General features: G+C 45.3%; 1 protein-coding gene and 1 long non-coding RNA gene across 3 annotated transcripts; both read right to left on the bottom strand.

Annotated features, from left to right (window-relative positions):
* Positions 1-6,008: 6,008 nt before the first annotated feature.
* LOC148378008 (janus kinase and microtubule-interacting protein 3-like) lies at positions 6,009-7,368 on the bottom strand. Of its 2 annotated transcripts, XM_088368057.1 has the most exons (4): positions 7,273-7,368; positions 6,783-7,183; positions 6,578-6,703; positions 6,009-6,208 (listed from the first exon to the last, which is right to left on the bottom strand). In XM_088368057.1, the coding sequence occupies exons 2-3, from the start codon at positions 6,993-6,995 to the stop codon at positions 6,587-6,589; spliced, it is 330 nt and encodes a 109-aa protein (XP_088224183.1). In that variant the 5' UTR covers positions 6,996-7,183; positions 7,273-7,368; the 3' UTR covers positions 6,009-6,208; positions 6,578-6,586. The 2 variants fall into 2 exon arrangements, with proteins under 2 accessions (XP_088224183.1, XP_088224182.1); XM_088368056.1 differs by having other exon boundaries at positions 6,009-6,703.
* Positions 7,369-10,189: 2,821 nt separating this feature from the next.
* Positions 10,190-11,109, bottom strand: LOC148378007 (uncharacterized). Its single transcript, XR_015856252.1, has 3 exons — positions 10,991-11,109; positions 10,607-10,844; positions 10,190-10,369 (listed from the first exon to the last, which is right to left on the bottom strand). It is a non-coding gene; the product is annotated as an uncharacterized LOC148378007 (long non-coding RNA).
* Positions 11,110-11,328: the final 219 nt, after the last annotated feature.

Here is an 11,328-nt window from a genome sequence, read left to right as displayed (position 1 = left end):
TTGGCAACAACATACTCTGTAACAGATTAGGCAGTATAATCATATCTGTTAACTTGAGAGTGCCCACACTCAATCTACTTATCGTGATGTGTTAAATCAATTACTGTTAGACATTATTTGTCTGATAATCTACCAAATCTTTGAATTGAAGAATTTGTGATTTAATTAATAGCTTGTTGTTATGTTAAGGGTAATCAGACTTGTATATAATTCTAATGGCCTTCTTTTGAAAACTATTCTGAATTACAACTTTGGATCTTATATTACTTTGCAACAATCTACTCCGTGACAGATTAGGCAGTATAATCACATATGTTAACTTCAGTGCCCACACTGTATTTATTTATGGTTATTTGTTAAATCAAGTACTGTTAGACATGAAATAGGAAGTGTTTAACATAAATGTTATGGCTACTCACCATTGTAGCTCGCTCCTGGTCAATGATACGAGCCTCTTCTTGCAGTGGAAAACTTGCAGCCAACAAACACCGTGGAACCTAAAGGAATGAAATTAAACATTAACATTTCGCCTCGACCAATTTTCACACGTACAACGCAACGCGGCTACACTTCTGCTATTACAAACGTAAATCTCCTTAAACACAATGAGTGTTACTTACCGTGTACGCTCTAGACGGTCCAGTTGCAAGCAGAAAATAAAGATATTTCTGTTGATAATCGTCGCTGCTCAGTGGCTCACGGCCATCGCGCCAACAGATTTGAATTTTGGCGGAGGTTCGGGCAATTACGTCATATCCACGGCACATGACTGCGACGTAATACCCGCTTATCTGAAACGGCAGTTAAAAGTAGAGTTACATCAAGTTTTCTTGGAACCTAAACGAATGAAAGAAAACTATCATTTGGCCACAACCAACATTCACAGATACAACACAACGTGCGGGGTTGGGGTTAAAGATTGAGTGAAGGGCCCTCGTTTTAAACTACTGTTTTGAAAAGGAGTGGGAACAAGTAAGACGTATTTAATTTATTTAATGGGAAGTAGTAAGACTTATTAAATTTATTTAATCTACTTTTCTTCCCAGGCAAAATTTGATGTGCTGCAATTCCAAATTTCCAAAGTGAATGAAGGAATGAAGTCCTTTAAATTATGATTTTGTATAAATACTAGGCATTAACACAAAATCGACGGCACAAAATGGGCAGACTTTACTTGTTTGAAAAGGACTGGTTACAAGACAGACTTTTTTAATTTATTTAATGGGAAGAAGACTTATTTAGTTTAATTGATCTATTTTTGTTCCCTGCCAAAATTCGATTTGCTGCAATTCCAAATTTCCAAAGTGAATGAAGGAAAGAAGTCGTTTAAATTATGATTTTGTTTAAATACTAGGCATAGACACAAAATCTACGGCACAAAATGGGCAGACTTTACTTGTTTGAAGAGGACTGGTTACAAGACAGACTTTTCTGATTTATTTAATGGGAAGAGGACTTATTTAGTTTATTTAATCTATTTTTGTTCCCTGGCAAAATTGGATTTGCTGAAATTGTATTTTGCCAAATCTCGATTTGAGACCTGATAGGAAGTATTAAACGCTTAGTTAAATCAATACAAGTTGGTAATAAGAGCGAGTAATGTTGGTTGAACCGATGAATGAAGGTTGAAAGCAATTTAAATTATGACTTTGTATAAATACTAGATATTAACAGAACATCTACTGCGCAAAATGGGCAGAGTTTACTTGTTTGAGAAGGAGTGGCTTATTCAAAACTAAGATTTATGTAATCTGTTTGTTCCCAGGCAAAATTGGATGTGATGCAATTCCAAATTTCACCACATGATGGTGCCCAATTTTGACTTCATAGGACATATTAAACACTTAGCTTGTTATTATGTTCAAGGTAATCAGATTTGTTTATCATTCTAATGGCCTCTTCAAAACTATTCTGGATTACTACTTTGGATCTATTCTACATTACTTGGCAACAACATACTCTGTAACAGATTAGGCAGTATAATTACATATGTTAACTTGAGAGTGCCCACACTCAATCTACTTATCGTGATGTGTTAAATCAATTACTGTTAGACATTATTTGTCTGATAATCTACCAAATCTTTGAATTGAAGAATTTGTGATTTAATTAATAGCTTGTTCAGGGTAATCAGACTTGTATATAATTCTAATGGCCTTCTTTTGAAAACTATTCTGAATTACAACTTTGGATCTTATATTACTTTGCAACAATCTACTCCGTGACAGATTAGGCAGTATAATCACATATGTTAACTTCAGTGCCCACACTGTATTTATTTATGGTTATTTGTTAAATCAAGTACTGTTAGACATGAAATAGGAAGTGTTTAACATAAATGTTATGGCTACTCACCATTGTAGCTCGCTCCTGGTCAATGATACGAGCCTCTTCTTGCAGTGGAAAACTTGCAGCCAACAAACACCGTGGAACCTAAAGGAATGAAATTAAACATTAACATTTCGCCTCGACCAATTTTCACACGTACAACGCAACGCGGCTACACTTCTGCTATTACAAACGTAAATCTCCTTAAACACAATGAGTGTTACTTACCGTGTACGCTCTAGACGGTCCAGTTGCAAGCAGAAAATAAAGATATTTCTGTTGATAATCGTCGCTGCTCAGTGGCTCACGGCCATCGCGCCAACAGATTTGAATTTTGGCGGAGGTTCGGGCAATTACGTCATATCCGCGGCATTTGACTGCGACGTAATACCCGCTTATCTGAAACGGCAGTTAAAAGTAGAGTTACATCAAGTTTTCTTGGAACCTAAACGAATGAAAGAAAACTATCATTTGGCCACAACCAACATTCACAGATACAACACAACGTGCGGGGTTGAGGTTAAAGATTGAGTGAAGGGCCCTCGTTTTAAACTACTGTTTTGAAAAGGAGTGGGAACAAGTAAGACGTATTTAATTTATTTAATGGGAAGTAGTAAGACTTATTAAATTTATTTAATCTACTTTTCTTCCCAGGCAAAATTTGATGTGCTGCAATTCCAAATTTCCAAAGTGAATGAAGGAATGAAGTCCTTTAAATTATGATTTTGTATAAATACTAGGCATTAACACAAAATCGACGGCACAAAATGGGCAGACTTTACTTGTTTGAAAAGGACTGGTTACAAGACAGACTTTTTTAATTTATTTAATGGGAAGAAGACTTATTTAGTTTAATTGATCTATTTTTGTTCCCTGCCAAAATTCGATTTGCTGCAATTCCAAATTTCCAAAGTGAATGAAGGAAAGAAGTCGTTTAAATTATGATTTTGTTTAAATACTAGGCATAGACACAAAATCTACGGCACAAAATGGGCAGACTTTACTTGTTTGAAGAGGACTGGTTACAAGACAGACTTTTCTGATTTATTTAATGGGAAGAGGACTTATTTAGTTTATTTAATCTATTTTTGTTCCCTGGCAAAATTGGATTTGCTGAAATTGTATTTTGCCAAATCTCGATTTGAGACCTGATAGGAAGTATTAAACGCTTAGTTAAATCAATACAAGTTGGTAATAAGAGCGAGTAATGTTGGTTGAACCGATGAATGAAGGTTGAAAGCAATTTAAATTATGACTTTGTATAAATACTAGATATTAACAGAACATCTACTGCGCAAAATGGGCAGAGTTTACTTGTTTGAGAAGGAGTGGCTTATTCAAAACTAAGATTTATGTAATCTGTTTGTTCCCAGGCAAAATTGGATGTGATGCAATTCCAAATTTCACCACATGATGGTGCCCAATTTTGACTTCATAGGACATATTAAACACTTAGCTTGTTATTATGTTCAAGGTAATCAGATTTGTTTATCATTCTAATGGCCTCTTCAAAACTATTCTGGATTACTACTTTGGATCTATTCTACATTACTTGGCAACAACATACTCTGTAACAGATTAGGCAGTATAATCACATATGTTAACTTGAGAGTGCCCACACTCAATCTACTTATCGTGATGTGTTAAATCAATTACTGTTAGACATTATTTGTCTGATAATCTACCAAATCTTTGAATTGAAGAATTTGTGATTTAATTAATAGCTTGTTCAGGGTAATCAGACTTGTATATAATTCTAATGGCCTTCTTTTGAAAACTATTCTGAATTACAACTTTGGATCTTATATTACTTTGCAACAATCTACTCGGTGACAGATTAGGCAGTATAATCACATATGTTAACTTCAGTGCCCACACTGTATTTATTTATGGTTATTTGTTAAATCAAGTACTGTTAGACATGAAATAGGAAGTGTTTAACATAAATGTTATGGCTACTCACCATTGTAGCTCGCTCCTGGTCAATGATATGAGCCTCTTCTTGCAGTGGAAAACTTGCAGCCAACAAACACCGTGGAACCTAAAGGAATGAAATTAAACATTAACATTTCGCCCGGACCAACATTCACACGTACAACGCAACGCGGCTACACTTCTGCTATTACAAACGTAAATCTCCTTAAACACAACGAGTGTTACTTACCGTGTACGCTCTAGGCAAAATTGGATGTGATGCAATTCCAAATCTATCTGAAACGGCAGTTAAAAGTAGAGTTACATCAAGTTTTCTTTTTTAATCAACACAATCATTTACAACCGTTGACCAGAAAGAATCGTCGAAATTCGACGTCCCCCACAAACGCCACGCTCACTCGCTTTTCAGGGCAACAAAAGTACTTCTTTTTAAAAACGATGAGTTGTACTTACCGTGTACGCTCTGGACGGTCCAGTTGCAAGCAGAAAATAAAAATATTTCTCTTGTTAGTCGTATGTTACCATCCGCTGTGTCTTTGACAACATCGCCGCCATTTTCCTACTTCCTGCTGCGAGCCACGCCCACGGATTTAAATTTGGGCGGAAGCTCTTTCCATTGGCGTCGTTTTCGCGTATAGCAAATCCGATTGGTTGGGAAGGGGGCACGGTTATGCAGCCGAGGAGTCCTGTGATCGGTAGGATGTAAAGTAGGCGTCGACGTCACGTCCGCGTCACGTGACCACGACGTGGCAGACGTCAAATAGCAACCGCTGTTTTGTTTAGTAGACTTACAGTTGTTATGCATTGACATAATGGCGCACACACCAAATAGATTTAAATAAATTAAATAATTCTTCTGCCCACTCTCTTTTAAACAAGTTAACTCTCCCCGCGGATTTGAATTCCGGCGAAAGTTACGCCCATCGACGTCACGTATGTCACGTGACCACGACGTGGCAGATGTCATATAGCAACCGCTGTTTTGTTTAGTAGATTTACAGTTGTTATGCATTGGCATAATGGTGTGCACTCAAAATAGATTTAAATAAATTAAATATTTCTTCTGCCTACTCCCTTTTAAACAAGTTAACTCTGCCCACGTCCATTGACGTCTTGTCTGCGTCACGTGACCACGACGTAGCGACGTCATATAGTAACCGCTGTTTTGACCAGTAGACTTAGTTATTATGCGTTGACATAATGGCGCACTGGTTAGCATGGCCACCTCTTAAGCATGATGATGCGGGTTCGACGCCTGATCAATGTTAGCATGGAGTGAGCTGAAGTGCATGGCGCTGAAGATTTGAATCTTTGAAATGCGCTGAGGTCTGACATATCAGGCAGAATGGTTTGCCATCACGTTCAACAAAAAATAGAAACTTTCCCACTCTGATTAAAACGTCCTGTGTTCATCTACGTATTTTCGTTTTGCTGTGCATCTTTTCCCTGCCATTTCGAGAGCCCAATTGACACTCATAGTTTAAAGAAATGTGTTTGCCCATCCTACTTTGTGGAATTTCACCACATGCGCTTTTGACCAAAATACCAAATTGAACTCAAGTGAAGCCAACACCCCCCCCCCCCCCCCCCCACACACACACACACACAAATGTTGATATGAACATAAAAGAGCCGCATGCGGTTCGGGAGTTGCGGCTTGGCCAAACCTGTACTATACAACTTTATTTGTATAAAATTTTCACAACAGCTGTCACACAAACAAAGCGGGAAAAACCGAAGACGTGTGTGTTCCGCCCACGCTGGATTTATTTGCACCTTTGAAAAGACACCGTATTGCCGCAGATGTGGCAAAGAGTACTTTTGGGCATCTGAGACGGAAGGATGTCCAAAGCATCACGTCACCTGCTCTGGTAGGCATGGTGGTGGGACGTTGAGGTCAACCGCTTTGGGGTTGGCTGACTCTTTGATCGCAGGATGCCACACACTTGAAGACAGAAGCAGAAAAGCAGAGCTAAATGCAAAATGTACTCACCGGTGACTCCAATTTTTTTCCCCCCTGAAGAAACAGCTGGACGGGTGGCCCCGGCTGGCCAGTGGGACTCTTGTTATTCTGACCCTTTTTAGTGCGCGTTTGGGGCAACAACCGTTTTTTGTGGCGCTCTCTTCTGGTTCAAAAGTGCCCTGCATGTGAATTTGCTTTTCCTGCCTTCTGATTGGATGAGCGCCGGTGTGACGCGGTGCCTCTGTCACCGTGGCGGGGGGTATACGTTGGCATCGGAGCGTCTGCCAACGTCTGAGACCGGCTGGCAGTGTATCGGAGGTGTCGAGTGCGGTGCCGCTGGAGCTCACTCACCAGCTGGTGTTAGGGCCACAGAATGAAGGCCAAGGAGAAGAATAGAAAGAGAAACAGAAACTTCTCCTCCAATTGTTTGATTTGTCTCTTCTGAGCTTCGATGAATTCTTTCAGCTCTTTGTTCCTCTAGGACGGACAAATGGAAAGTGGCATTCAAAAGCCAGTAAGCGTGCAAGTAAGTGCCGGGCTGGCTTTGGGCCCTTACCTGTTGCGCGCTGTGCAGCAGATCCATTCTCTCTTGGAGGATGCAAGCGTCGCGCTCCCTCAACTCGCACATCAGGGCTCGCTTCCATTGGTCCACGGCGCTCCTAAGCTCTTCTCTCTGATCCGCCGTCAGCACGTCATTCACGCCAGCGTGGCTGGCTTTTTCGCCGTCCGTGGCGGGGCAGTCCCGCTGCGGTAGCGCCTCGTACAACATGGCCTCCAGCTCCAGGATCCTCTGGGCCGCAATCCTCGTCCATCAGTGGTCCGGCGGGAGATTTGGGTTGCGAGGGACGCCTTACGTACGCTCACGCCCTCGGCCTCGCAGTAGATCTGCAAAGGGCTCAGGCCGTCTGGGAAACGGACTTGCAGAAACTTCAAGACGGGGGAGCGCCACTCCCTCTCCTGAAAGGCAGAGGCATGCATCCGTCCGTCCGTCCGTCCGTCCGTCCGTCACATCTCTGGCCTCAACACGCTTGTGCGAGTCTTCCCACCTCCAGCTCCAGGATGCGGAACTCAAGCAGTTCGTTTTGGTCTCGGATATCCTGGATGTGCTCTTTCAGACGCGCTTCTTCCGCCTCCATCCGCCTGACCTGAAAAGACAGTCAGACCTCATCTGCGGGGCTTCCCGACAGGTGTGACGCCAAGCGACTCCGCCCAGCGCCTTTCTTTCCGTCACCTTTTCGGCCAACTGCTGATTGCTCTGACGCAGCAGCTGCTTCTCCTCCACCCACTTGACATTCTAGAAGAGACAAACGCGTGGACAGCTTTGGAATGTTGTGTCATTTTCATCCACAAATTCTTTGGTTGACTGGAAAATGACATTTGCTTTTCTCCGCATTTTCCCAGCCACGTTCGGGGGGGGGGGGGGGGGTTGGTCCAGTAATGCCAGACGGATGAGTGACTGAAGAATGTAGCTATTTTGTCTGAGAAAAAGGTGTGCTCATTGATGAGCTTACCTGTCCTTGTTGCTTCAGCGCTGACTCCAGATCTGCTACTCTGCTTTGATAGTGACCCATTTCTACCATCAGCTTTTCTCTGGTCTGAAAGGAGGAGGAGGGAGGCTCCTCCTCCTCCTTTCAGACCAGAGAACACCCGAGGCTGGGTGAGAACGGGGAGGCTGCGACCCGGCCGGGGGTTGCGGGAAGGGGCGCCACCTTGATCTCCTTCTCGGCGTCGTAGTCCCCTTTCGCTGGTCTGGGCTAGCAGAGCGTAGGCTCGTTGCAGCGCTTGATATTCTTGCGTCAGCTGGCGGTAGCGAAGCTCCGCCTCTTCATGCACACACCAATGCAACACAGCACTAGTACCAGAATCAGTCAGACCGGCGACAAAGCACCCGCGACGCAAAGACGAGTCCGATTCCAGGCTGAAGAGGAATGTTTGGTGCCAATACGCTGGCAGAAATGGCGGGCTACCTCTTCGGGTTCCGTGTCGGGGGTTCTGTCGGTGTGAAAAGACAAGGACGATCCGTCCGAGTCCACCAACACGTCTTCGTCGTAGCCGTAAAATGTTTCGATGACCTGCGGGCGCGGAAGCAAACATCTCTCTGAACAAACTGAAGCGACACCTCACGATGAATCGACGAGAGGAACGATAGCGAGAAAAAGGCCATTTCATCTTGCGCAACACCAAGCAGCCGCAAACAAACAGACTCACCTTGCAGGACCTCACGCTTTGTTCCTCCTCAGAGATTCTCGACGTCGGTATCGTAGCAGCAAATCTCTCTCCTGTCGACACAAATAATCCGCCTTTGAGATTCTTTGGATGCAAAGGGAACGAACGGCTCCGGCGCAGAAACAAACGCGACTCACAATGACATTTCTGACATGAGCTCCTGTCTCCAGAGCCTGAAAAACACGTCACCGGCGATGATTGGAGGGACGCTCGTCTTTTCCAAAAGTGACAACTACAGGGTGTGTCAGGGTTTTCCAGATTATCTTTATCGTATCATTGTGTTGCTTTGACTTTGACTGCGACCTGTAATAAATAATATTATTTATCCCTTATTTATCCCTATCGCTTATCCCTTCCTACACAAAGTCGTAAAACACCCCTTGCTATGTTTTGACTAGAGGTCAAGGGCTTCCTCTATTCAATCCACTCTTACACCCACCCTGTTTCTCTTAATTAAAATGCTCGTGCAGGAGCCGAGAGTCAGACTTCATTCGTACAACGGATGGACTCTCCACCTGCAGGTGTCCAAAAGAACTTACTTGTCTCCCGTGTGGTTCTTGCAAAATAAGTTGGAGCGAGCGCAACTCTAACAGGGTGCATTTTGCCACTAGCTGCCTACGGACAATGACGTCGCGCTCGCGGCTCATGGTTGACGGGCTGAGCAGCCGGGCAAGTCCGTCGTTTTCAGCGCACAGCGAGTGGCAAAGGCGCTGACAAAACGGGAGCTTTGAGCTGCTGAAAACGGCAAAACAAGTCTAAAGCGTGTTCAAACGCGTGCGCACAATGCTCCTGCTTGAAAGGTCGGAATTTAAGGGGCCAATTTTTTGGATGGCGGCCGCCGGCCAAGCTTTGGACGGAAAAGGTTTCCTGGCGACAGCGAGCGAGCGCGGCGCTGCCGTACGTGCACCGAGTCGCCTGCCTGAAGACCTTGGACAAGTCGTCGATGATGTGCCGCTGCTCCACAACTTGAAGGAACTCCATTTCACCGTCCTGCTGGCCGCAACCGCGGTCCAGGTCATTGAGCGAACTAGGCCTTCTCTGTGGAACACAAATGCAGTGGACTCTGTTGGCACGCCGCCGTTGTCCGCGTCGACTTACCAAGCTTGCCATCTCCTCGTTCTCCTGGGTGACAAAGCGCACTTTGTTTTCAAGGCGACACAGCACCAGCGAGAGTTCTTCATTCTTCCTGCTCAGGCGTTTGTTTTTGTACAGGAGTGGCAGAAACTGGCTTTCTGTTTCTCTCAGTCGCTTTAGCTGCAAGCATGAAGTGCGGGATGTGAAAGACGCACAACACGCGGGCCAGAACGTATCCATTCCTTTTGCATCGGTTTGAACGGAATCGTGGCTTTGGCTCCCAATAAAAGACATCTACCAGGCAACCGACTCGCCGCGCCGCTCAACTAATAAGCAAGCGCAATGGGTGCCTCGCTGGATGGCGCGCATCAAACGTAGCGCAAACCTTCAAGCGTGCCGTCAATAAATTACCAGTTCATTGCGCTCTTCAGAAAGCAGGGCGTTTCGATCCTCCAGTTTCCTGATGACTGCGCTGAGCTCAGCGATTTTCAGATGAAACCGTCGCGTGTCCCGATCCTCCTGAGACTGAAAACGCCCCGCAACACACACACACAAGCACTCGTTCAAAGTTCAAAACTGTTTTTGTGCTACCTTCCTCCAGCAACGAACTAAGTCATGCGTACTGCAAGTGTGTGATGAGGTGGCTTACGCAATGAAGAGGATTGCTAGTAGCGGCGTTGACCCCACTTCCAGGGTAGTTTAGGCCCGCCCTTTGGGAATCCCTCAGGGCAGCGATCTGCTGCTCGGCAGCCTGAGTCTGCAGCTGAAGGCGGTGGACGTGGCCGGCCCCAGGGCTTCATCCAAAACACTAACCGCTCTGTCTTTCAGCTTGATCTCATCTGTCTGGATGTACAAACGGGGAGCGCTCAGGCAGGCGGGCAAACTCATTTGCCAGAATTGTGACAAAAACAAAGAGAGCAACCGGCCAATTTTTTTCTTGAATCGACTAGAACACCTTTGCTGTGACAAAAGCGAAGCGAGCAACCGGACATTTTCTTCTTGTGAAATAGAATAGAATAGAATGCCTTAGGTGTCATTGCACTGCAGGTATACAACGAAATTGGGAACATAGCCACGCACCGCGCATCTGATCAGTCCTACCAGTCGGCGGATCTCCCTCTCGCAGTCTCTCTTGGTTCGGCTCAGCTCCTCCCGATGCTGGTGATGAGCCGATCGGAGCTCGGCCGCTCGGGACTGCCAGGCCTGCTGGGCCGCTGCCAGGGCTTCTTCCGCGCTCCTGGTGGAGGCGACACCCCTCGGTCTCCCGACACCGCCGCGTCTCGTCCACCTCCGCCAGCAAAGCGCCCCCCCTCCTCACCTGAGCAGACATTGCGCCACACCGGGCCGTTGAGACCGCAACGGAGCGCCGCGACGCTTACTGGGGACAAGCTACACAATACGGTAGCGGCCGCATCGAAGCCCGACGTGGCGTGCGGATAGTCAGACACGGATAGAGCGGATCACCTTGTCCATGGAGCCGTCCCTCAGGCTGAGGACCAAGGCATTCAGTCGCTGGATCTCTCCATCTTTGATTTTGATCACTCTCATCAGCTCCATTTCATGCTGCCGCAGTAATGTCTCCCTGGTAATGGCTAACTCTTTCTGCTTCTCCTCATGGAGTTTGCTTTTGAGTTCCGTCATGGCGGCGGTGGCACGGTGGTGCTCCGCCCGCAGGTCCTGACTTCTCTCTCTCTCCAGACAGCTGACCTGACATGACTTAGACTTAGACAAACTTTATTGTCATCTTGTCTGCACATGGTGCATACAAAACGAAATTCCGTTGCATACGTCTTACAACAAAG

Source organism: Syngnathus floridae, unplaced genomic scaffold, assembly GCF_059516105.1.
Source record: "Syngnathus floridae isolate MCC-2025c unplaced genomic scaffold, RoL_Sflo_1.0 HiC_scaffold_69, whole genome shotgun sequence".
NCBI classification, from domain to species: domain Eukaryota; kingdom Metazoa; phylum Chordata; class Actinopteri; order Syngnathiformes; family Syngnathidae; genus Syngnathus; species Syngnathus floridae.
This window is presented reverse-complemented; position numbering and strand designations above follow the sequence as displayed.

Bases quoted from the DNA above. Each gene is read 5' to 3' on its own strand.
- LOC148378008 (XM_088368056.1), bottom strand. From the start codon at position 6,995: ATGTTGTACGAGGCGCTACCGCAGCGGGACTGCCCCGCCACGGACGGC. The intron at 6,704-6,782 runs GTAAGGGCCCAA...TGTCCGTCCTAG, and splicing joins TGCTGCACAGCGCGCAACAG to AGGAACAAAGAGCTGAAAGA.